The sequence below is a fragment of the Pipistrellus hanaki genome (genome assembly GCF_964339955.1).
Source record: "Pipistrellus hanaki genome assembly, chromosome: 8".
NCBI lineage: Eukaryota > Metazoa > Chordata > Mammalia > Chiroptera > Vespertilionidae > Pipistrellus > Pipistrellus hanaki.
The window spans coordinates 29243829-29271555 of NC_140510.1; the positions used below are offsets into that span (position 1 = coordinate 29243829).

Consider the following 27727-nt stretch of genomic DNA (forward strand, 5'->3'; position numbering starts at 1 on the left):
CATGCCCTTGACCGGAATCGAACCTGGGACCCTTCAGTCCCTAAGCCGACGCTCTATCCATTGAGCCAAACCGGTCCCAGCCTAACTTACAGTTAAAACAAACTGAAGAAATAAAAATATAGCAATCAATGCACAGTAATCATAAAATATCAAAGGCAAAGCCTGAAATACAATAGAAATGAGACATCAAGGCAAAGTGCTGACTTTTCAGGGTGCTCAAAGATTGTACTCTTTCATTTAAAAAAATATATATTTTTTTAATTGATTTCAGAGAGGAAAGGAGAGGGAGAGGTAGTAACATCAACAATGAGAATCATTGATCACTGCCTTCACATTCTCTACTGTAGATCAAGCCCACAACCCAGGCATGTGTCCTGACCTCCTGGTTCAACCACAGAGCCATGTGATCTGGACTATTGTACCCTTTTCAATCTCAGTAGGTGTTTGTATGCTTGAAAAATTTAAGTTTGGTTTCTATTCAAGTTCCTCTATAATCTCACCATTAAAAATAATTGTTTGATAACAATGTTGACGTTCAGTCATCAGATTTAAAAATTCAAAATCGAGGACTGTAAGATAAATCTGAATTTCAGATAAAAAATAACTTTTTAGTATTAGTATGTACCATGCAACATGTGGGAGATAGGCAGTATACATCACTAATACACTGTTTGAATTGTGCTGCAATCATAAACCAGATTGAACTAATCTGAAATTAATTGGGATCTCTCTGCACAAGGTTTTGGATTAAAGGGGACACAAAGTTCCAGTTTGACCCCATCAAATCTGGATTGCTGTTCTGAGCCATTATTAAATTAGTCAAAATCTGTTATTGGACATCTATGTGATAGACAGTGAGCTGGAGAATTTTCCGGGAACAAAATTGGACCTTTGGCAGATACTTCATGAAGTTTGTGACAAGAATGGCTTTTTATACTCTTTAAAAACTACTAAAAATTAAATTTATAGCAAAACAACTAGGCTACGAATACAACCTAGCATTTCAAAAGTTTAATGCCTCTTTAAAAATAGGACAGAACCTTAACCATACAAGGGGAGATTTTTGATTAATTGTATTATAGTTTATAAAAAATGACCATTTTTGCATCATTAAATTGTCACTCCTTTAAAATACAGGAATATTGCTCTTTATGTCAGAATATGCAAGAAGTCATAAGTTAAATATAATCTTATGCAGAATAAAATTAAAGCAATTAGAGCATATATATATATATATATATATATATATATATATATATATATATTTAATAAAGGAGCCTGTATTCATTTAAATGGGTTGTGGTTAAGATTCCACTAAAATATTTATTAATTGTCAAAAATATATTTTTATTGATTGCAGAGAGGAAGGAGAGGGAGGGAGGAGGGGAGGAAGGAAGAGGGAATGGAAAGGAAGGAAGAGGAAGAGGGAGAGGGATAGAGATAAACATCAATGATGAGAGAGAATCACTGATTAGCTGCCTCCTACATGTCCCCTACTGGGGATCGCACCTGCAACCCAGGCACATGCCCTTGACAGGAAATCGAACCAGGAACTCTTCAGTCCCAGGCTGATACTATCCACTGAGCTAAATCAGCTAGGAGAGCATCTATTTTTAAATACGACAAGATCAAAGCAGATTATAACATCATAACTTCATCTTTCCAGCCTGTTTTCATTTTAAGAAAGCACATTTAATGACTATGGTATTTCATGTACACTGAAGTAAAATTGTAAATGTGACAAAAATGAAATAATTCATCTGGTAGAAGTTACTTGTTCTCCTGAGATTTGTCTCTATTCCTACTGTCTAAGCCTCACCAATGAAAAGGTGTGATTTTTTAAAAAGTTCACAATGCTGTAAAAACTAGCTATCACAAATGAGATATTGCTGTAATGTCTCACAGTTTGCATCTTTTAAAATTGGAGAAATATGATTTAACAGCCTGAGGCATAGTTTTGTCTCAAAATAATCCACATTTATTTATTACAACCAAGAAGTTAAGAATTATCCTTTAGTATGTATAAGGATGAGATTCATATGCCTTTATACATGTAGTATTATTCTTATTCTTCTTTTCCTATATGTACATTATTTCAAAGCAATACTCAAATCTGGTATAAGAAAAAAGAAAATTAGGAAAAGTTAAATCTAGACTTTTCAACCACATTCATTAAAAAAACAACTTCATAAAGATTAATACAATTTCTTAGGAGTCTTAAGAACCATATTTAAAAAATATTGCAATGAAAAAAAAAATACCATAAGCAAATGTATAATTTATTTTTGGAGAAAATAATTAAAACTAAGGTTTTTCCAATAAAGGGGAGCAGTAACAATAGATCATACCATAGTTACATGTTATTTACCACATTCTGTACAATGTGGATGTGCTTAACATGTATTCATAGATAATATGAACTTTTGAGATTTAAAAATCACAAATCCTTGTCAATGCTGTAAATTTACAAATGGTGAAATAAATACCTAGAAATAAGTAAATTTTAAAATCTGTAGCCTTTGACAGTGTTTATGGATCAACCCAAGTGTTAAGTAGAAATAGTACAGCAAATAAATTGACACTACTAGTTTCCACTTAATTTCTTCATAATATGGCTGTCTGGTGTTGCATTCGTGAAGATACTTCCTACAACCACATGGGTACCCCAGAGATTATGACGAATCACTTTACAGCAGCCAAGGTCATCAACAGAGAATCCTAAATGACGATAGCGTTCATCTGTTTCAAAAAGAGTGTTGTTTGTATATGGTCCAAAAAACTGGAGGAAATTTAAAAAATGAAGTATTTTCATTAGCAAGAAAGACAGTAATTTTCATGCAAACATAATCACGTATCTATTTTAATATTCCAAATATTTTTAAAACCAAGTAATAAGGTCACATGAAACAAATAAACTGCCTAATACCTCCTCTCCCCCAATACCTGTGCATTCTGGAAATGTGAAATGAATGATCTAGCAAATTTCATGTTATCTAGAACCAAATGCATAACATTAGATCACCTTAAAGATGGAATAAATTTTAGATAATCATCTGTGGTTCATCTTTATCATTTACAAGAAAAGGGAAGCTAAAGTCCAGAGTTAAGTTCTTCATTTTTGTCTATACTATATCTTACTTGACTTGGAGAAAAAAATAGTATATAATCCTATATGAAGATTTTTTTTTTTAAAAAAATTACTATTTTAACAACAACAAAAAAAAACACAACACCCAGAATTTAAAATGTTAGAATGTAGTTCAGTTATTTTCAAAATATAACTTTATGTTTATTTTTAAAATTGTTACTTTTCCAAATATTTTTTATCATTCAATTTCCTTAATTCTAAAAAAATATTTTCTTCCTTAAAGAAACTACAGATAAGTAATTTTTAACTAACAAACAATAAACACATCAATTCAATATAAATTAAATAATGATGGAAATAACTTTTTATTTTTAATTTAAAAATCCTTAAAGTGATGAAGAAACCTAAGTATGAGTGATAGGGGTCCCTACAAGTGGTGACTGCAATTCACTCACTGTGGTACTTTTTTGGTAAAATTGTGAGGTTTTAAAAAAGTCTTAAATGATCTATTTTAACCAAAGTTATAGTTACAAATGATTTTGCAATAATAAAAACCATTTCTACTTCAAGTTACATAACCTGGCTTTCAAACTTTTAATTTAATTACTCACCGCCAAACCAGATGATGGGTCAATAAAGTCAGCCCAATAGCCTTCAGCTCGAAGAGCGTAGCATATTTCCTTAGCACCATTGATAAACTGCATAGAAAAAGACAAATAATATGGTCAAAATAGCAGGGCTACAGATTTTTATTTTTAATAATTTTTAAATAAATGTTTTGCTTCAGAGAATTCAATAAGATTAGTAAAAACTTGTAATTGATAAATTAAAGTCATAAGGTTGTTTTCACCAGTCTAAAAGATTAATGGTTCATATAACATTTTCATTTTTTTCAAGAAATATAAATTGCGTATTTTTTTCTGCTAAACTATTTCTTATTTTAGGAACTAATTCTAATCAGTTCTGTGCTATTGATTTCTGAATTTATCATGAACTATAAGCTATAGTTGCTATTTTGTAATACTATGGAAATATTAGAAATAAAGAAAGGAAAAACAAAATGTTCACAATAAAAAGATCTGAACCATTCATTAATTTGAATAAACATTAAAACCATATACTTGTTTGTGTCCTTCAAAAACACATCTATCCACTTTCAGTTGTGAAATACTTCTGAAAAGGTACATAAAAATAACAGGATAAATGGATAGGATAGGATGCTTACTTTTCATTATAAAACTGTTCCTTTTGTATAATGTATAATTATTATATACCCTGTGTATGTATCACCTAGTCAAAATCTTGGCCTCGCCATCCTAATGCTTACAATTATTTTATTAGCTTTATTGAAAGTCTAACCAGTGAAGACAGTAACAAACATTAGTACCCAAATTAGAATGTTAAAAAAACAAAAACAAAAACAAAAAACGACAGATCATAAATGTTTAAAAACAAGAGGATACACCAGGCCAGTGTGGCTCAGTGGCTAAATGTAGACTCATGAACCAGGAGGTTATGGTTCAATTCCCAGACAGGGCACATGTTCAGGGTTGCAGACTTGATCCCCAGTAGAGAGCATGCAGGAGGCAGCCGATCAATGATACTCTCTCATCATTGATGTTTCTCTCTACCTTCCTGTCTTTGAAATCAATAAAAAATATTTATTTATACCTATTTTTTTAAAAATAGGGTAGAGTTCCACTTCCAGCAATAACAGTAATAGGTACCAAACTTGTCATCTGCTGAACACTATAAAAGTGACAAGAATATATGAGGCAACTATTTTTATACCTTGAATAACAGTCAGACAAAACTTTATCTTTGACAGATGGGGAAAAGATGAGGTGACCCCATATTTTCCAGTTTTGTCTGGGTATACCTTCTAGTCACAGGGCAAAGAAGTGGTTTCCAAGCAAATTATAGTGTCACCACACTGAGGAGGTAGTAGAAAACAAGAATTATGAACTTCTGAAGCATATGGAATTTGTGGAAAAGATACTGAAGAGGGAGATAAGCAAGGCTCCAGGTAGTTTGCAGGGCCATTGACCCTGGTGATATATCCTGAGCTGTGCACGCACATAGTGAGATTCTGGGAGGCCAAGCAGAAAGAACCAACTGAGAGCTGAATGGTGATACCAGGGTGTATGCAGTGCTACGTAATATGGATTTCTGGCCCACTCAGAGTAAAGAGGCTTGGCTGACTTAAGTTGACAACCTCGAAAGTAAAAACCTTAGGAATAGGGGCCATATACTAAATAAGAAGTTAGCAAGGTATAATCTGAGGGCTCAACCCAGATGGCTGCCTGTTTGTATATATTTTTCTTGGAACACACACACATGTACAATAGTTGCTTCACAATACAAGAGTCAAGTTGAGTAGGTGGAGCTTTTGGCTCACAAAACCTGGGTATATTTACTATCTGGCTCTTTACAGAAAAAGCTTGCTGACCTCTGCTATAGATGTATACAAGCTTAGCTAACTTATTTTCTCCCAATACTTGTAAACTAATGCGAAACATTAATACCGTGCTTTTTAGATTACCTTCTCACTTAATATTTCTATTTATTGCTGTATTTATTTAATCCCCATATTCTTAAAAATAGAAAAACTACTGAACATGATGTAGAAAAGTCACTAGTATGTCGGTATCATGCAGAGATGTGCTATACACAAATACTATAAGGAAAGAAAAAACAATACAATAAAATATTTGTCAAGTTTAACTAAAAGTATCCCATTATTATCATAAAAAAGATCCAGTTTAAATATTTCCCTTAAGATTTCTATTCATCAATATTGAATACTGACATCTGCTGGAAAAATACATTTAAACCATAAAATATAAAATACCTATTTATCGACAGTAAAATATATGTAGTTCTAAAATAATCGCTAATATATCTAAAGTAGAAAAATCTATTTATTTCCAAAAACTAAAAATCACAAGATGAAGCATATGCCATTTCAAAGCCCTGAAATGTCTATCTACCCTATTTCCCCCAAAATAAGAGTGTCTTATATTAATTTTTGCTCCCAAAGATGTGCTAGGTCTTATTTTCAGGGGATGTCTTATTTTTCCATGAAGAAGAATATGGTACACATTTACTGTTAAATGAAAATAAAGGAAATTTATTATTACCTGCATGAGGTATGGTAGTATGGTAGTTGTCAACACAAACCAGACAAACTGAATCCTACAGTATCAAGAATTTACTCATTTATTCAATGACAATCATGTCATCATCTTCTGGAACATCATCATAACAATCCAATTCCTGAATTTCCTGGTGAATTTCTTGTGACTCCATTTCTTTCAGAATCAGTGGACCAAATCTCTCATGTTTAGCCTAAGGGGGCCTTATTTTCGGGGGGATGCCTTATATTTCACTCAGAAGGAAACCTGTAAGTAGGTCACATTTTCGGAGGATGTCTTATTTTGGGGGAAACACGGTATCTATCTATCTTTCTATCTATCTATCCATCCATCCATCCACACATAAAAAAGGCTAATATGCTAAGTGAGCCTCTGACTGTCCAACAGGTTGCTATGACATGCTCTGATCACCAGAGGGCAGACACTCAACGCAGGAGCTGCCATGAAGTGGGCACCATGGATCTGGCACCAACAAAGCAACACTCGGCTTCCCCCAAGTGGGACATAGGCCCCACCACCAACTGGAGCAACAGCCTTCAAAATCGAGCCAACACTGCCCATGGCGCTAAATGTGGCCTACAGCCCAGCCCAGCCCAGCCCAGAAACAGTGGCTGTGGGCGCTGGGTAAAGGCATCACGTAGCAATGCCTGGCTTCCTCTCCCTAGCAACTAGCCTCCTTGGAGTTTCTTCAGCCCAGGAACACTACTTGCTTTATAGCCAGGTGCAAACATTTCACATTTTAACCAAATATATGTGAAGCATTTTCCCATGCCTCATCTCATTTGATCCTCACAGAAGTTCTGGAGTAGGTTGATTGGATACTTGGTAGAATCCTATTTTCATTAGCTGGAAAACGGAGATTTAGAAAGTTTAGAAACTTGACCGACTGAAAAGAAGAAATGGTGGACCTTGAAAATGACTTCAGGTTTTCTCAACTGTGCAGGATATAGTCAAACACTGCTGCAGTTAAATATTTTACCCTTTGTTCTCCCTGCATGATCAACAATAATAATCTGCTTTGTGTTGATATTTACTACTGTGTTGCTAACAATTACCTGAGAAGTTGTTGTGCTTCACTGAGCTGGAAAAAGTTTAGCTAAATAAGAAAGCAGGACTAATTAAGCAAGTTTATTCTCTCTATATAAAAGGCTAAATTGACTTGTACATGTGTGATACAGATAAAGTTCTCACTGGTGCCAATTGCATGCATGTGTTTCATTCTGTCATTGTTGATCATGAATTTGGTTGACACTTCTATTATAAAGGGCAAATAGCGATATTAAAATATTTATTCTAATTAATTTCCTTTCAATGTGCATGAATCCGTACACTGAGCCACTAGTTTAGGGGTGTCGAACTCAATCAGAGAAGGGGCCAAAATCTAAAATCCAGCCTAAATCGCGGGCCGAATGGTTTACTGAACAGTCATAAACTGACAATGTCATAAACTGACAGCGGAGTGCAGTGATGACAGCGCGGTGCGGGCCACATTGCAAGGCCTGGCGGGCTGGATTTGGCCCGTGGGCCTTGTGTTTGACACATGTGCACTAGTTGGTTATAAAAAACTGACTTACAACTATAATAAATTAGTATCAAGAGGTTCAGAATCTTTAACTGGTCAAAAAATGCTATAAACACAAGAGCTCTCTAGTGAGAGTGATAAGTATAAATTTAGTAAACATTATCTTAAAATGTAAATAAAAATGTTTATTGCATTAATGCCTATTTAAATTTCAACTCTCTAAATTGAGATCTCTATCAAGTCAGAAACAATGTCGTATGCCTGCCTCTCTGTAATTTCCTTGTTAACTTGCTCAGATTGTTGCCTACTGCATGAAATTTATTAGCAAAGCTCAACAAGGGACTTTTAAGTATTATTAAGTCATCATTATAAAACACTGTTAATTGTGTAAATTATATTTTTACAAATGAAGAGAATCACACTTCCAATACATAAAGAAAATATAAAGTAATTCCTAACATTATTCTGGCTGGAAATTAGTAAAGGTAATTTTTTAAACTATAGCTAGCTAAGATTACCCAAGTGAGTTATTCCTAACCTGTCACACAGGCACAGGAATATTTCTATCTTTCAGGCAAATAAATTGACACAACTGAACAAAAAAACCTCAGAGAATTATATAATTTTAAAATTTAAGATTTGGAAGTCACTTCTTAACATTTCTCAGGTTGGTAAAAATGAAAAGGAAATGCTTATGTACAAGGTAAGATAGGGTGAGAGCTTATTCACTAAGACAATCTTTTTCATGTCCAAATTGGCAGCAAAATTTAAAATGAACATATCCCTTAATTTAGAATTTTCCTATTTAGAAATCTAGAGATATAAGTCTGTGCATAAAGAATATATGTACAAATATACTCACCGCCTATAAAAAAAAAGTTTGGTTTTCAACTTGTAAGTTACTAAAGGAAAATTTTAAGTAACTTAAAAAATGTATGGTTTGCCCATGGGACATATATGTAGATTTTACAAAAAATGAAATCTATCTTTGTGTAATGTTATAGAAAGTTAAAATATATCTTCAGACTAAAAGCAAAGGACAGAAAAAAAATGTGAGTATATAGTTTTTTATGACTATTGCACTGTACACAGTTACCATTTACTCCTTGAAGAAGACTGGGGTAATTTTCACTGTTTATTTGAGAGACACGGAAGGAGAAAGGAAGGTCAGACAGAGTGAGAAAAAGAGAGGGGGGGGGCGGGATGGGTATGAAGAGTGTATTTTTTTTTATCCTATTTTCCAAATGTCCTAAAACAAAACTAAATTCAAAAAGAATTAAGGAAAGTATTAGACAGAATCTTAGTTGTTCAAAATTGTGGCACTGATATTGTTAGAAAAGATGTAAGCTCTTTAATAATGAAATAAGTTAGCAGATAATTAATAAAGGCTAGAAAATACACCCAGCATTTTAAAACACTGGTTCATTCCTGTTTAAATAAATCATAAAATTAAGTTGTCACCAATTGAAAGAAATTACCTTTTCTAAGAGAATTTCTCTTTCATTTTCTACCTCCTCACTCCACATCGTCATATCATTCTTAGTTTTCTGTGTTACAGTCAGAATCATTAGTTTGTTGGTGGCCATTTCTGGAAACAGTGATTGAAAATCTATAAATAGGAAAAAAATTCCAGGAAGAAAATAATTTGGTTTTAAAAAAGAGGATCAGTGCATAAAAACACTTCTTTATAAAGATGGTTAAGTTAAATTATTGTCGTACCAACTCAGGTTTATAATTGCATATTATTTTTTTAAAAGGATGACAAACTTGATTTTGTTTCACTTCTGCTCTGATTGTAATGATTGTTATATTAATGACAATAATTCTGTAGAGTTACATATTATGGTTTTATAATTTTTAAAAAAGTTTTGTTATTCAGATTTTTCTTATGGTTATTTTTCTTATGAATGTAATTATCCTAATATTGGGTCGGCAACTAAGTAATTGCGGGTTTCACACATATATGGCTTCAGTTGAATTTTTAGGTTTGCAGACGTAGTAAAATGTAAAACACATTTTGTTATTTGATAGTTGGCTATTCAGCTGTTAATCAGTAAAAAAAGTTTTTTGATCTGTTTTGTAGTTTTCGTTTGGCGTTCGTTGAAAAATGGAAAATCAAAAGGAACATTTTCGTCATATTTTGCTTTTTTATTTCCGCAAAGGGAAAATGCATCGCAAGCTCATAAAAAGTTATGTGCTGTTTATGGTGACGAAGCCTTAAAAGAACGGCAGTGTCAAAATTGGTTTGCCAAATTTCGTTCTGGTGATTTTTCACTCAAAGATGAAAAACGCTCTGGTCGTCCAGTTGAAGTTGATGACGCCCTAATCAAAGCAATAATCAATTTGGACTGTCACAGTACAACACGTGAGATTGCAGAGAAGCTTCATGTATCACATACATGCATTGAAAATCACTTAAAACAACTTGGCTGTGTTTTAAAACTCGATACATGGGTTTCTCACGAAATTAAAGAATCACAGTTAACGCAACGCATTAGCAGCTGCGATTTGCTAAAGAAACGTAATGAAAATGATCCATTTTTAAAACGACTGATAACTGGCGATGAAAAATGGGTTGTTTACAACAATATCAAGCGGAAAAGATCGTGGAGCAGGCCAGGTGAACCAACTCAAACAACATCAAAAGCTGATATTCATCAAAAGAAGGTTTTGTTATCACTTTGGTGGGATTACAAAGGAATTGTCTACTTTGAACTCTTACCACCCAACCGAACGATCAATTCTGATGTCTACATTGAACAACTAACGAAATTAAACAATGCAGTTGAAGAAAAGCGGCCCGAATTGACAAATCGAAAAGGTGTTGTATTCCATCATGACAATGCAAGGCCACACACATCTTTGGTCACTCGGCAAAAATTAATGGAGCTTGGTTGGGATGTTTTGCCACATCCACCATATAGTCCTGACCTTGCACCATCTGATTACTTTTTGTTTCGATCTTTACAAAACTCCTTGAATGGTAAAAATTTCAATAATGATGATGATGTCAAATCGTACCTGATTCAGTTTTTTGCTAATAAAAACCAGAAGTTTTTTGAATGTGAAATTATGATGCTGCCTGAAAGATGGCAAAAGGTCATTGATCAAAATGGGCAATACATTACAGAATAAAGTTATTTAGTTCCATGAAAAAATTGTCTTTGATTTTCTTTTAAAAATCCGCAATTACTTAGCTGCCGACCCAATATATAAAAACCCTGGGTCCGTTACACCCACAATGACCGGAGGCTTGACCAACTGGAAGTCAGTCTTACAGTCAGCACTGGGTTGCTGTGGAGACCCAGCACTGACTGCTGAGAGGGCTGTGAATCAGGCCTGGAGAGAGTCCTGAAGAGAGAAGGAGGGTCTAATCTGTAGCCTCTGTGCCAGTTGTTGATTAGCACTTGCCTCCCTCTTTCTCTCAGGGCCTGGCCAGTAGCCGCGCCTCCATTTCTCTCCAGGCCTCCACTGGGGCTGCTGATCAACTCTGCCTTTCTGAGCAGGCCCCGAGACGCTGACTGGAATAGAAACCAACCAATCAGAACCAAATTGGCTGGCAGAGGAGGGCAGCTGGGGGCAAGATCAGGCCAGCAGGGGAGGGCAGTTAGGGGTAATCAGGCAGGCAGAGGCAGTTAGGGTGATCAGGCTGGCAGAGAAGGGCAGCTGGGGGTAAAATCAGGCTGGCAGTAGAGGGCTATAGAGGGTGACATCAGGCTGGCTGGAGATAGCTGTTGGGGGCAACCAGGTCGGCAGAGGAGGGCAGTTGGGGGCGAGATCAGGCTGGCAGGGGAGGGCAATTGGGAACAACTGGGCCAGCAGGGGAGGGCAGTTGGGGATGATCCAGCTGGCAGGGGAGCAGTTAGGTGTTAATCAGGCTGGCAGAGGAGTGGTTAGGAGGTGATCAGGTTAGCAGGCATAAATGGTTAGGGGCAATCAGACAGACAGTCAGGTGAGCAATTAGGAGCCAGCAGTCCTGGATTGTGAGAGGGATTCCAGATTGGAAAGGGTGTAGGCTGGACTGAGGGACACCCCCCCTCCCCAGTGCATGAATTTCGTGTACTGGGCATCTAGTAACTATGATAATCACAGAGGAGTGAAATGACTTTAGGGAAAAGCTACAGGGAAAAAGTTATTTAAAAATTTACTATCCCTATTCAATGACATCAGGTCAGATGGCAGGGAACATTTGCAAGACTCTATCTTGGCCATTAATCATTTTCTTCCAGACATGGTAAAATATTAAGTAAAACACAAATATTGCAATTCCTATGGAGCACATTATTCAACACATTAAAATGTGTTGAATATACATAAGTGCAAAATGCAAAGAAACACAACATACCTCTTCGTAGCAATTCTGGGCATGTTTGGATTGCACACTCCACTTTGGCACTTTCAAAGTATGTTTCTGCATTGTTAATTTCTTGTTCAATAGGTGCATCATTACCCTAAGGGGGAAAAGAAATATAAGTACATAAAATCTAGAATTCAAATAAAATATCTTGCCTGTTATGAACTTATCTTCCCTAGAAAGTTTTTTTCATAATCCTAATCTAACTATTGGTGGGGTAGTGGTTTTTTTTCTGATACACTCAAACTTTTCTCTATGATGAATAAAGGATCTGAAAAATCTAAACAAACAAAAAAACCAAAATAAAAAACCTAGAATGTATAAATATACTGATATAATGAGACTTGATATGAATAGAAATTGGCTAAGAAATTAACTAAAATACCATAATTGTGCCTTACAATGTTACCTCATTATATTTTGGTAATATCTAATTATCTTTCCTTTCATTCTGTAATTTGTTAAACGAGGATAACACTAAATTACAAAATAAGATGACTGAATATGCAGCCTCTCCTATAGAAAGGGCTTAGAGACTTTTATTCAACTGAAATTTACTGGGCATCTACTGTACATAAGACACTGACAAGCACAGGCAATACAAAGGTAAAAATAAAAATAAAAATCCAGTCCTTACTTTTAGGTATATCAGAGCTAGTAAAAGAAAAAAGAGCATGAAAAAATAAATGCAATCCAAAAGGAAAAATGCTACACAATTGTGAAGAATGTCTGCTAGCTTTATAGATAGGGAAGAAACTTGCTTTGTTGAGAGAAATCAGAAAAAGGTTGAAATCATCATATTTGAGCTAAATATTAACTGATATGCATGTTTGATAGGTAAAAAGTAGGTGCAGTATAGGTTAGAAATTCAGGAGGAAAACAGTCCAGCAAGATATTACAACAGTGGTAAAGGCATTCAATGGTCAAAAAGAATGGTGTATTTAAAAAAATTAAACCATGCTGTAACTGAGGTACAGAGAAAGTAGGAAGTAGTGAGAGGTAAAGTGGAAATGATAAGGGTCAAAATTGTGGAAAGCCATATTTATACCAAATTAAGAATTTCTGACTTTATAATGCGGAATAGCCAGATAAGATATAAAAAGCTAATGGTAGTATTACTTTGGAAGATGTATGGTAATGAGAAGAAGGTACAGACTAGTAAAAACAAACGTATTAACCACTTATTGCTTTACATACACTTTCACATATAATCCTCATAGCTTTCTGGGCCTGAGATGATTATTATTATTATCATCACTTTAAATATATTTACTGTTGAAAATATTACATAAGTCCCTCTTTTCCCCCTTGATCTCTTCTAGCCCATCCCTGCACTGGCCTGAGATTATTATCCCCATCTATACATATAAAGAGCCAGTGTCCATAACATCCAAAACGACCAAGAGCTCAACTGAATGCCAGGTTGTGGACACAGCATGCCGAAGGGGCTGAACTGCTGACCTCTCAGAGAGAGAGAGAGAGAGAGAGAGAGAGAGAGAGAGAGAGAGAGAGAGAGAGAGAGAGAGAGAGAGAGAGAGAGAGAGAGAGAGAGAGAGAGAGAGAGAGAGAGAGAGAGAGGGCGTGCGCGCGCGAGAGAGAGCGAGCGGCAGAGACTTGCAGTGGGGACTTGTGTGAGGCTGCCTCATTGGCACCCTGCATCCCTTCCTGATCAACCACTATGATTCCAAGCCAGCGAGGGCCGCCTCCAGGCCACAGCCCTAAGTCCCTTGCCCTCACCCCAGGCCTGAGAGCGTGGCGCCGGGCAGGGTTGCCTGGGCATCTGGAAATGTGGTGTGGGGAGCTGTGTTTACACTGCCAAGTTTTCTGCTTCTGCCCTGGCCCGCGTATCTCTCTTCCCTCCCCTGGATAGCCCAGCTCCTGCCTATGTGCTTGCTGGGCAAGCCTGACTGCACTGGGGAGTGAGCCATGGTGATGGGGACAGCCACTTGCTGGGATGGGACGGCCAGGCTATAGCGATTCATGATAGTGACGAGGCCTGCAGGGCACGCGCAGCCTTTGAGTGGTAGGGGTGGCTGGCCAAGCTGAGTCTGGCTTTGGTGGGGCCAGCAGGAGCCCAAGTCCACCCCAGCCCCACAAGTCCCAGGCCACACTATGGCTCAGAGGTGAGCAGTGTATCCATGGAAGGTGCCCGGGTCTCTGCCCCATGCTTCAGGGGGAGGAGGCTTGTGGCCACTGGTGCCCTAGGCTGCACCACCTGCTGGGCTGGCAAGGTCCAGAGTGCTGGGTGCAGGAAGGGGACCTCAGCCTGGATCCTCCTGGTGCGGGGAAGGGGCCTGGCCTGGGCCCAGTAAGGAACTTAGGAAGTCTGACTGAGCAAGCACTGGTTCATACCAACTCTTACTTTACCATCTTTCTCCAGCTCTCTAAGCCAGCCCCACCTGCCTGGGGTAATGGGCTCTGGACAACTTCCCTGAGCGCAGACTATGGACCTGGAGACCTTGAGGAAGAGTGCCAGGCAGGGCCTGGGCAGGGGCCGGTGCAGAACTATCAGGGAAGAGCTGCTTTGGTGTCTTGGTGAAGTGTCAAACAGACCCAAGGAGGAAACTGAGAGGGGAAAGACCGGGAGGCGTGAATTCCCAGAGCTTTAGCCACTTGAAAACAGCCCGGCCTGGAATGTGAGGTGGCTGTATGTTCAGCTGAGAAGTGAGGGGGCTGAACCCCACCATCGCTGGCTGGGCTGTCGGTCCGAGGCCCGAGCTTCCACCACGACAAGGAAAAAAATGGAGGGCGGGGCCCGGAGGAAGGGATGAGGATTGAAGGAAACCATATCTAAACTTTCCCCAGCTCTCTCCCTCTTTCCACTGCCTACAAAACCCCAAGGCCTGGCCACAGTTCTGTCCCCACCTCTTATACCCTATTCTCCAACCACAGAGTAAAGAAATAAGGAAGGAGTCTGTGCTGCCTTCACAAAGTATCTCTATTCCTGATAGGCCGGTTGCCTCCAGCAGAGGGAGGCCAGACTGTGGCTTAAGCTGTCAGTAGACATCCCTTGAGGGTTCCCAGACTGTGAGAGGGGCAGGCTGGGCTGAGGGTCTCCCTCCCTCACAGTGCACAAATTTTTGTGCATCAGGCCACTAGTTCTATATATAGAGACAGAGGCTATGAAAGGTAAGTCATTTTCTCATTAAATAAATGGCAGACCTAACCTTTGAACCTAGATTTATCCTTTCTCCATTGTCCAGCATATTATAACTAGAGACCTGTGCATGAAATTCATGCCCAGGTGGAGGGGTGTATGTGTCCCTCAGCCCAGCCTGTACCTTCTCCAACCTGGGACATCCCTCTCACAGTCCAAAAGTGCTGGCCCCCAAATGCTCACCTACCTGCCTGCCTGCCTGATTGCCCCTAACCGCTTCTGCCTGCCAGCCTGATTACCCCCTAACCACTCCCTTGCCAGCCTGATTGATGCCTAACTGCTCCCCTGCTGGCCCGACTGCCCAACTGTTCTCCCCTGCAAGCCTGGTCAACCCTAACTGCCCTCCCCTGCCAGCCTGTTTACCCCTAACTGCCCTCCCATTGCCAGCCTGGTCCATGCCAACTGCCCTCCCCTGCAGGCCTGGTTGCCCCCACTGCCCTCCTCTGCTGGCCTGGTCACCCCTAAATGCCCTCCCATGCTGGCTATCTTGTATCCACATGGGGGCAGCCATATTGTGTGTTGGACTGATGGTCAATTTGCATATTACTCTTTATTAGATAGGATGCTTCTAAGAATCTAGGTAAGATAAGGTAGCCTGGAACTCTGGCAATATTATTGAAAATTGAAAGGGCCACAAATAATATATATAAAAGCCACTTTAAGAGATAAATGCAATGAGATTTCATTACTATTTATGGAGGTATGATGGAGAGAGGATTTAAGATTGGCAGTATAATTTTTATGTTGGGACAGTAGAAGGATAGCTAAGTCATTTATACTCCAGAAAATATAAAAGGACAGGTTTTGAGAAAAAATAAAACTAATTCAGTACTAGACATGCAAAGTCTGGGACTTGTGAGATATCCAAAGATATTTGATGGGCAGACAGAAATATAGACCCAGAAATGGTAGAAATAATAAGTTAGAAATTCTAAAAACACCACCTGAGAAAGGAAGCCAAGGGAATAAGTGACCAGGAATTAATTTAAAAGAAAAGATAGAGCCGAAACCAGTTTGGCTCAGTGGTAGAGTGTCGGTCTGCAGACTGAAAGGTCCCGGGTTTGATTCCGGTCAAGGGCATGTACCTTGGTTGCGGGCACATCCCTGGTAGGTTCAAGAGGCAGCTGGTCAATGTTTCTCTCTCATCGACGTTTCTAGCTATCTCTTTCCCTTCCTCTCTGTAAAAAATCAATAAAATATATTTAAAAAGAAAAGATGAAGAACAGAAATATATGAGAAATATCATGTGATTAGTAGGTGGAGGAGGAGCCAAGAGGACTGAGAAGGAATTATCTGAAATAAAATTATCAGGAGAGGCCAACTGTATCCAATATTAGGTTATCTAATATAACCCATAATAACTGTAAAGGGTTGTTGCTTTTAATAACATGGTGTTGATAAAAACCTAGCCTGAAACTATGTAGAAATGTGAAAAATGACAAGAATCAGGGGTTTGACAGAAACTCTGAATAGCATATAGCTTTCTACTTGATTGGGCAATGAAGCAATACTAGTTTTAAAAAACTCATTTAAAAACATTCATTTAAACAACAGCAGATTAAAAAGAACCCTCAGAAGTTGTATTTAAAATAACACAAGCTCACTTGTAAGTTTTCCTTTTTAGATTACTGCATCTGAAGAATTTCAGAGATCTCAAAATTTTCTGAAGTTTTTAAATGGGAAAAAGGAATATAGCAGGAATTTAGTCCATATACAAATAATTACAATTTATAAAAGTGAAAAACAGGGATCTAAATTTTCAGTAATATAAAAATAATCAAATTATCTCTCTTTGATGAAATAAGCAAATATCAAAAGACAGTTCTGAAGATTTAATTACCTAAAAAGAGTGTAATCTAAAGTAAAATATATAGGACAATGCCAACTTAGAAAAAAAATCTACTTATGTTGTTTTTGTATATATTGAAATTAAATATTTCTCTTTTACATTTTTCAATAAAAGTATTTTATGGAAATTAATATAGCATTATAAAAACAAAATATATGATATTAACAATTTACCTGAAATTCATTCACATATTGTGCCATCACAAACTCATGTCTTTCACTTGATAAAGGTTCTGCTAAAACATCAGGCAAAGTTTTATGAACCTGGCTTTTCTTCTGTGACATGGTCCCATTGAGATGACAATCAAAACCTATGTTCCCAGGAAGCTGGAATCTCTGGTCCTGAGGCCCAAATGGTCCCATTACTTCATCCGGCCATACTGTTCGAGAGCCTGAAAACAAACAACAAAATGAGTCATTTTCTCCTTAATGGTAATGGGAGACTGAAAGAATAAATTCTTTTTAGAATTGCTATTTTTTACCTAAATGATAGACTTTAGAAATTTGTTTTTCTATGCAAATATAAATTAGTTTCGAGTTATTTCCAAATTGCTAATCAAAGCAATCAGTTGTCAGCTCCTAAGCAAATCCATTATTAGATTTAATAAAAGTACTGCAATCCATATTATTTAATGCTTGATAATTATGAAAAAGAATATAGTATATCTTTACTGATATTAAAGTCCAAGATATATTACCTTAAGAGAAAAAGTTAAGTCAAAGAATAGTATTTATTTTAAAACCTTTTATTTATGTTTAAAAAAAGGGGGGAGGGAATCTAAAATGAAGCATACTGAACATAACAAGGGTTACCCTAGGGGAGGGGCATAAAGCTGTTGTTAATGATGGGCTGGAAAAACCTTAAATGAACCATATAACATAATGCCCTGCTTATCCAGCTGAATGAGTTAACAAGGATTAAATACTTACAGAAGAGAAACAGTACTTCATTCACTTTTTAAAAATATCCTAACTTGTGAAAATTTCAAAAAGATCCAGGAAAGAATAAAGTGGAAAACTAAACAAAGAAATATTCAAGTAGGAATTCTGTTTACAGAAAAAAATGATTGCCGAAGACATCAGTTGGCAATAAAAATATTTTTTATTTTATTTATTTATTTATTTTAAATATATTTTATTGATTTTGTACAGAGAGGAAGGGAGAGAGATAAAGAGTTAAAAACATCGATGGGAGAGAGTCATCGATCAGCTGCCTCTTGCATACCCCCTACTGGGAATATGCCTGCAACCAAGGTACATGCCCTTGACCGGAATCAAACCCGGGACCCTTCAGTCCCCAAGCCGACGCTCTATCCATTGAGCCAAACCGGTTTCGGCAAAATATTTTTTAATTCTCTGCCCAAACGGAGAGACTAAAAATGGCCATATAATATGGCTGCTCCATCATTAGATTGTATTATCATATTCATCTTCTAGAACTAGGACCAACATTATCCATCAACCATAAAACTCTTCTCTTTAAATCTAGATAATGTTTCATAATTCTTAACCTAAACACTCTAGCCTAATATTTCTTAAACTCTTAAGGAGTATTTAAGAATTATCAGAGTACTGGCCAGGTGGCTCAGTTGTTTGGAGGATTGTCCCATGCACCCAAGGGTTTCAGGATCCATTCAACAAGGCACATAGGTAGGTTGTGGGTTCAGTCCTGGGTTGGGGAGCTTACAAGAGGCAGCTGGTTGATGTTTTTCTCTCCTTCTTTCCCTCTCTAAAAATCAATAAAAATATATCCTCGGGTGAAGGGAAAAAAAGGTAAAATATGTCAGAAAATCATCGGAGATCTTATAAAACTGTAGATTCTGATTTATTAGGTCTGGAGTAGGGCTCAAGATTCTTCATTTCTATCAAGTTCTAGATGCTATTGTCTGAAGCCCATCTTGAGTAATAAGGCTGACACACACTAATGATTAACTGAAGTCAGTTCAAAAGCAAAAACCTATCAGCTATTTTTTAATAAGATTGGTTTTAAAGACTATTCAGATCTAACAGTCTATTGAAAAAAAAAATAACCTATGTTAACAGTGGATTTGAGCATAATTTCATCTTGACTGGTCATTTAGTTTTTTTCTTCCAGGAATAGTCTGTTCATTTACATAAAAAAAATGTTTGGTTTATCTCTTCTTGTTCCCCTCAACCAAAGAACTTATATTTAAATGCATAGCTCTCCTCAACCAAAGAACTTATATTTAAATGCATAGCCCATGGACATGGGCAACAGGGTAGTGAAGACATGGTGGGGGGGTAGGTAGGGGCTGAGAAAAAGGGGGGACAGAGGAGGGAAATAGAAGATATCTGTAATACTAGTAACAATAAAAAGTATATACAAACAATAAAGATAAATTTAAATTAAATAAATAAATTATAATAGGATTTTAACTGAATTTGGATTATAATCTGTAAAAATAAAAACAAAATTTATATCTTAAAATGCAAAAAATAGTTTGGCTTCCTACTGTCTTTTTCCTATTAGTCTATGAATTATTATTATTATTATTTTTTATTATAGTTTATTGTGTTTTTACAGAGAGGAAGAGAGAGGGATAGAGATTTAGAAACATCGATGAAAGAGAATCATCGATCAGTTGCCTCTTGCATACCCCCTACTGAGGATGTGCCCGTAACCAAGGTATATGCCCTTGACTGGAATTGAACCTGGGACTTTTCAGTCCCTAGGCTGACATTCTATCCACTGAGCCAAACCGGTTTTGGCTATTATTATTTTTTTTAATATTCAGGATACAAATCCCTGAATGACATGTGTTTCATTTATTTATTTATTTAAACTATTATTATTATTTTTTAATATATTTTATTGACTTTTTTACAGAGAGGAAGGGAGAGAGATAGAGAGCTAGAAAGGTGGATGAGAGAGAAACATCGACCAGCTGCCTCTTGCACACCCCCTACCGGGGATGTGCCCGCAACCAACATATATGCCCCTGACCGGAATCGAACCTGGGACCTTTCAGTCTGCAGGCCGACACTCTACCACTGAGCCAAACCGGTTTCGACACAAATGTTTCATTTATGATACATACATGTTTAGTCTTCCAAAGATATAAGCTGGAGTAATCAGAGAAGGGGTATAAAACTGGGGCACGCTCAAGTGAACTTACATTACACTGTAAGTAATGTGTTGCAAGAAAAAAAAGAATTCCAGGCCCAATTCCTTTAGGATACATTACATTAAGTTCCTAAGAGTCCTCTCTTAATATTTTAGTGTGCATTATAAGTCTCCAATATAGGACTGCGGCATATAACACTTCTGAAATTTACCTAATCACATAAATTAAAAAAAAACCTTTTTTAGAACTGGAAAATTATTCATAGGTTGGGGGACAGTCTGGAACTGCTACTGAAAGTAGTGGGAGATAACCAAGATTTATTAAGGAAGTGACAGAATTAAAATGTTTTAGAATGATTAATAATGTGCAAGATGGATTACATGAAGCAGAATTTGTAGAGGGTAAGTTACTGATTCAATAAACACATATAGCCGAAACCGGTTTGGCTCAGTGGATAGAGCGTCGGCTTGGGGACTGAAGGGTCCCGGGTTCGATTCCGGTCAAGGGCATGTACCTTGGTTGCGGGCACATCCCCAGTAGGGGGTGTGCAAGAGGCAGCTGATCGATGACTCTCTCTCATCGATGTTTCTAACTTGCTATCTCTCTCCCTTCCTCTCTGTACAAAATCAATAAAATATATTTAAAATAAATAAATAAATAAACACATATAAAAAGTGACAGCTATTTAAAACATTCAGCAAATAATGGTAAAAAGTGGTACGTGTAACAGCATTAAAAGATTTATTTCAGAGAGGGCTGTGTTTTTTTGAAGATAGAAATAAACTAATGTGTAAGAAAGTAAGCTTTAGAAGCCAATATTCTTTTATTTTTTTAATGTTGTAGCTTTTGGATATAAATATTTAGGCAGAGCTCTGAGTCTATATTCAATGGTATAAACTCACCTTTAGAAAATCTGTAAAACCTCAAGAAATATAGGAAACAAAACTAAAAATGTTTTGAAACAATTATAAGTAAAGCAATAATAATTTTTACTTACATATATCAGGAGGTGCAGTGGCCACATGAGACTCATCAGAACCTGAAGATCCTGCAGTTGAAAAGGCTTTGGGATTGACAACCCTTTTAACCAAAGAGTAAAATCCTGGGAGATAGGAAACCAGCCTGGCTCTGTTACAGAGCACCTAAAAATGACACAACATTTTAAATTATTTTTTAAATGTTATACTTTGATAACCTCTGGCAATCACACTGCAATATATCTTTTAAAATGTATATTTATTCTTTCATATGAAAATATGTATATTCATAATTTTAAAAATAAACACAAATATTAAATCAAACAAACAATAAGTTACTTTTCCAATAAAGACCAGAATTAAGAGTGCTACACTAGAGAATGGAACCTCTAAAAATTGCACTAAAAAGGTAGCCCAAGTAATAAGATTCTTCTATTCTCAAAACACAGAACTTTCAAAACCTTTTCTTGGATCAAAACCTGTTTATTTTCTAACCCTTGTCTTCTTTCACTGCTATAAATTGTGTCAATTATCTCCCATGCCAACTTTCCTCTTGGTTTTATGGCAATGTCCACTTTCTCCCATTTTAACACATGCTTTTGCAATACATTTTCTGATCCTAAGTTCATTTCCTTGACTCTGAGGTGTTATAATGATTGTGTAAATCAGGGGTCTTCAAACTACGGCCCGCAGGCCACATGCAGCCCGCAGAGGAGTCTGATCCGGCCCGCCAGGTTTTTTGGGCAGTGAGCGCAGCCGAGGTGTTACAGTAGGAATTAGTAGTTCATATAGTCCGGCCCTCCAGCTCTCTGAGGGACCATGATCTGGCCCCCACTTTAAAAAGTTTGAGGACCCCTGGTGTAAATGCATAAACTTTTAGTAAACTAGTTGAGTCAGAATAGTTTAGTGCAAGGGCTGGGAAACTATAGCGAAATACAGCCTACTGTTTGTTTTGATAAAGCAAGTTTTATTGTAACAGTAACCCACTTATATGGCTACTTTTGCAATAGCAGGATTAAATACAGTTGCACAGACAGTTTATGGCCCACAGTCTAAAATATTTACTATCTGGACCTTTACATTAAAAAATTTAAAATTTGCCAACCTTTTAGTTTAGTGGAAAAGAATAAAAACAAATACGTCATCTGTAAAATTCTATTTAAATATTTGAATAATTAAGAAATCCTTGAAGGAGTAGAAAAAGAGTTTCAGGGAGAGTATATTAGGTTTTGTAGAAATTTGCTAGGGAAAGTGGAATTTCAATGAACGACTTTCAGGAACAAAAGTATGAAGCTGTAAAAGATATATTCAAAGAGTGACAAGTTCAGTGAGGGAGGATATAGGGGAGTGCAGTAAAAAACAGTCTTAAAAGTTGACTTGTGGGCAACTATAAAAGGCCTTGTATTTGGCACAGACAGTAAAGGGCCGGTTATATCAAGATAATAAATCAGAATTTTATTTTGTAGACAGGGAATGGAGTAAACTGATAAAAATATGATATATCTTAAGGTATGTACCATTAAGGGGAGCAGAGAGAATGAACTGAAGTGAGGTTAGAGAGGTGGCATAAAACTAGTTACCAGGATGTTGAAATAGTCTAGCCATTTGACACCTTACTCATTCTTTTTCCTTTTTATATAGTATTCTGAAATCCAACCTATGTGTTCTTTCTGACTTTATTTCTTACCATAAACACAAGACAACATCAGAAACTGGTCTTATTCTGACAGCATCTGATTACTAATTTTACCCTCCCTTCTCTTACTTCACTCTTTAGTCACATAAAAATATCTACCTCACATTTTCCATATTTGTCTACCTTCTTTTAGACTGTCAAAAGAGTTCTTATGCTAAAATGCCCCTTTTCCTCATATTCTAAGCCTTAAATATTACAACTTTTAAAGACCTGGAATAGAACCTTCTGAGTCTCCTAAGTGCAAGACTTTCTCCAAAGCATTCAGTCCACCTGAAAATTTAAGCATTCTCCCTTGTCTGTACCCAATCTGCTCAAAGAGACAAAGGTGGTAATTATTAAACTTTTTTTTTTAACCTACTAGAGAAACTAGAAACTTTTGGGTGTTTCTATAATACTTTAAATTTACCTTTACCATTGAGGACATTTAACTCAGATTGACTATGCCTCAGAATCTAAAATGTAATTTAAAAATTTAAATATCAGAAATATTTGAGCAAAGCCTCAAAATAAGAAGCTTAATAAGAGATTAGCCGAAAGAGGCAATCTTAAATAGCAATCAATAGTATTAGTGACTTTGGGCCAGGTCCTTGTGGTAAGTGCTTCACATGTATTGTTTTACTTAATTTTCACAACACTCCTATATGCCATTATTAGTACTAACTTAAGTATGATTATTAAAATATTATTTGTGATCCATCATATTAACTTTGCTTCACAAGCAAAAACAATTTCATTTCAGGAAGATTATTTCAGAAGTTGCCTAATATTATTAACAATTATTTCAGCCTCTTAGTACCAAGGCCACTAGACTCTATATTTATTTTTCTTTGTGGTAAAACTTTTAACAAAAATTATATAATAACTATTCTAAGAAAATCTAATCACCAAGTTTTATTTTATTTGCAAAATAAACCAGCATTTATTTTGTCCATGGAAAGAGATAGCTGATGATAGTACTAGTTAGTTTTAAAATTTTCCCTTTAACCTATTTGGCTCTCAACTCTTTTATTGTTGAAGTGAAATATTTTGTGTGAACTTGACGGATTTTATGACACTGGGTCAACTGATGAACATAATGATTACAAGTTGAAGCCAATAAAACCACCCCCAAATTAGAATAGCCAGCTTATTTTAGTTTGAGTATAAGTATATATTTTATACATGACTAACTTCAAACAAACCTAGGACTCTAAACTTGGGAAGATGACAAGCTATTAAGATTCAATTTTAAAATTCTTTTAGCATATAAATAGAAACAGTCTTTAGGCACTTCTTAGGCCTAAGTTCTGTGAGGAGAAAAATGGTCTACACAAGTGGTCAGCAAACTGTGGTTCAAGAGCCACATTCGGCTCTTTGGCCCCTTGAGTGTGGCTTTTCCACAAAATACCATGTGTGGGCACGCACGTACAGTGCAATTAAAACTTCGTGGTCCACGCGTAGAAGTAGGTTTTTGGCTCTCAAAAGAAATTTCAATTGTTGTACTATTGATATTTGGCTCTGTTGACTAATGAGTTTGCCGACCACTGGTCTATACCAAAGACTGAAAAGAGGTCATCTATGAAACATATCCATATGCATCCACAGACATTTTTGTGTGTTCCACAAGAAATTTGAATTGAATATCAACAGTGAGAAACTATGAGATTTCACACAAAAAATGCAGATTTTTAGCTGTTCTTGAAGATCTGGCAGCATGATTCAGATTCCCAGAAGACAATAGTTAACAACAAATGCTGTGGCTAAGGAAGGCTGCTCCCTTTATATCAGAAGTAGACATTTCAGTTTGTCAAAATCCCCATCAATGCCTCTTAATTTACCTGTCTATCTGCTGAAGCATGGGCATTTTGATCCTTGCTATGTATGCTCATACATGGTTAAGACACACATATCTGCATATTTTATTAGTAACATCCATTCAGTGTTTACAATGCATATAAACACCAAATTTGAAAATTAATTTTATATGACCTTCTTTCTAACAATAAGAGGGCTTACAAAATAGCTTCCAAATTGTTTACCCTACTGAATTAATGTATAAAGCCAGGTCAAATATTAGCATTCTACTCTAATTAATGTCTCTCCTTTGAAAGTACCATGTGCTTCTTTACAATGTTCCCTTTCTGTGGTTATGGCTGGGTAAAAATTCATCTTACATGGCCAAGACTAGTGGTCTACTTTTATAACTTGTCCTTATAGTCACATCATTAGACTCTCCCTGAATACATCAGGTTCAATTACAGAAACACTATTCTGGGTATCTGTTGCCATACTAATCTTCCTCACACACCGCTCTGACTAAATCATCATGATTTAAAAAATGGCTACATTACTGTTTGGCATTCAAGGCTCTCTATTATTTGATCAGAATTCTAGAATACAAACTTATTTCCCAGTAATTTTATCTACATATCTTATACTCGGGAAGGCAAAATTCTTGATTTTTGAAAGGGGGAGTGTTTTTTTGATTATATGTACTCCTGTTCTTCCCACTTACACCTTAGATTCTCTGAATCCGATTCTTTCACAAAACTCAAATTAAACGCTTCTCAGATCCCAGGTCCCTACTTTCTCTTCTCCACAAAGCTGAATCCACATTGTACCGTGTGTGTAGCTTTAAAAAAATCACTTCCTACTTTTATTGTTGTTGTTTCCCTTTATATGTCACATCCCCTACCATAAGAACGCCATATGCTAGGGCGTGTCCGATTAATAACTGGACAGTGACAGTCAATAAATACCTTTAGTCTGTGTGAATAGTATCTCTTGCTTTCATTTTGCTGGGTTTGGAAAGTTACTTGCTGTGCTAAAACTTGCTACAAAAACATCCAGTTTGGCTAACAAAGAACTTAAAAACAGATCCAAAATATTTTACTGAAATAATATATTAAATATATATATATAAAGGATTCTGGCTCTGAATGTATTTCTGAAACTGAGTTTGTAGAAACAAGTACACCTTTACTTGAAAAAGGATGCGTTCAAGTTACTGTCAAGGCGGAGAACATTCATTTCTCGCCCCTTGCTTCCCTGGGCATTTATTTTCCAGCGACTTTTCTACCCTTTTTCAACTGGTGGCACACCAAACTAATTACTAAAATTCTGAAGCTCACACACACAGTATTTTGCCCATCTGACCACAAAGGTAGACATGAACTAGACTCCTTCACTCCGATCGGCTGCTGTCATGTCAGATCTGGCCATCCCAGGGGAAGGGGTCAGGGCCTGTCAGCCCAGGCGCTGCAGCTCTGCCCTCCCCGCGGCTCACCCACCGGGTGGGAATCGCCGCGCTAAGCCGTCTACGTCCGGAAAAACATTGTGTCACCAACACCCTCTCAAACCCGACCTCCGCCTTTCCCCAACAAGCGGCCGGACTAAGCCGCCTCTTCGGGGCTTGTTTACTCACATTGGCCATTTCTGGCGGAGAGCGCAGACAGAGAGGATCTTCCCTTCCGCAGAGTCACTCCTGGGAAAGGACAAAACCACAGGCTAGTGGAGGATCAGGCTTTAGCGGCGGACCGCTCGGAAACGGCCTCTGTGTGTGTGTGTGTGTGTGTGTGTCCCTGATCACGAAGGGCCAGCGTCCAGGTTCGGTCCATCCAAGGAGGCCGAGCTTGGGGCCCGGCCCAGACCCCCGCCAGCCCTCGAGGCCCGCGCTCGGGGCCCTCGGCGCGCCCCGCAGCCAACACCTCGGGCCAGGCCCGGGCAGCAGCGGGGGGCCCGCGCCCAGGCCCGGTCCTGAGGGCGGAGCGGGCGTTTTAACACAGGTCGGGGCGGCCACCCAGCAGCTCCAAACAAAGGTTCGAGCTGCACGGGAAGAGTGAGGACGCGAAAAGGGGGCTGAAGCCAGAGTGACAGGACGAAATGGGGGCAGAGGCGTGGCCCTGTGGGAATGGGAGTAACACCGAGAGCGGTGGCCCGAAGACGGGCGGATGTGGAGGGGCTACCGCGGGCGGAAACCATCCATACCTGCCACCGCCGCCGCCTCCAGCTGTCCCAGACCCCGACTCTTCCTGCCGCGAAGATGGCGGCGGCCACGGCAGCTGGGTCGCGCCTGCGCGGACAGTGACTAGGCGGAGGAAGTTGCTTCCGAGCGAATGGATGGAGAGGATCGTCGATCCCGACGCTGCGCACGCGCACACGAGGCCTAGGCGGAGCCGACCTCCCATTGGCTCGTCCGGACCAACAATGTGGGAGGAGAAAAGGTGAAGTCAGAGTGACTTGGGGGAATGGCCTGGAGGGCCCCCTGACCTGGGTTAGGCTTTCATCTCGTTTTGTTCATTAACTTACTGATCCAGTTCATACATTGCCCTCACCCCAGAGTTTTCTTACAGCCCCCAGTAAATAGTCTCCTGCTCTTTGTATCTTACTCTATTAGTCATGACTCACTGTCTTTGAGCATAGGGCACCTAGGTTTTTCTTTGCCCATCAGCCTTTTATAGGCTCAAAATATATATTAGTTAATTACAACAAAAATTAATTTTTATTTATCAACTTAATTTTTATCAATGCTATTTTTTAATTAACCGAAATCCATACTTTATTCATACTAACATTTCCATTGGGTCATATTGGACAAGTTACTTAATCTCTTTATTTTTAATTTCCTTACTTTTTAAAAATATATATTTTTTTAGTAATTCAGAGAGGAAGGGAGAGGGAGAGAAAGATAGAAACATCAATGATGAGAGAGAATCACTGATTGCCTCCTGAATGCTGTGTCCGTTCCCCCCACCCCCCACCCCAACCCCCTACTGGGGATGGAGCCTGCAACCAGGTATATGCCCTTGTCCAGAACTGAATCCAGGACCCCCTCAGTCCACAGGCGGACGATCCATCCACTGAGC

The 27727-nt window shown here is 37.8% G+C and overlaps 1 protein-coding gene across 1 annotated transcript; it reads right to left on the bottom strand.

The window, feature by feature from the left end:
- Positions 1-1955: 1955 nt before the first annotated feature.
- Positions 1956-26993, bottom strand: MMADHC (metabolism of cobalamin associated D). The gene is made up of 8 exons (XM_084893054.1): positions 26850-26993; positions 26287-26346; positions 21208-21352; positions 17299-17516; positions 12111-12216; positions 9244-9374; positions 3700-3786; positions 1956-2779 (listed from the first exon to the last, which is right to left on the bottom strand). The coding sequence occupies exons 2-8, from the start codon at positions 26293-26295 to the stop codon at positions 2585-2587; spliced, it is 891 nt and encodes a 296-aa protein (XP_084749180.1). The 5' UTR covers positions 26296-26346; positions 26850-26993; the 3' UTR covers positions 1956-2584.
- Positions 26994-27727: the final 734 nt, after the last annotated feature.

Excerpts from the sequence above, each read along its gene's own strand:
- MMADHC (XM_084893054.1), bottom strand. Across the intron at positions 17,517-21,207 it reads CACTGCACCTCCTGATATAT|GCTCTCGAACAGTATGGCCG; the intron begins GTAAGTAAAAAT and ends GTTTGTTTTCAG. Across the intron at positions 12,217-17,298 it reads AATATGTGAATGAATTTCAG|GGTAATGATGCACCTATTGA; the intron begins GTAAATTGTTAA and ends TTTCCCCCTTAG.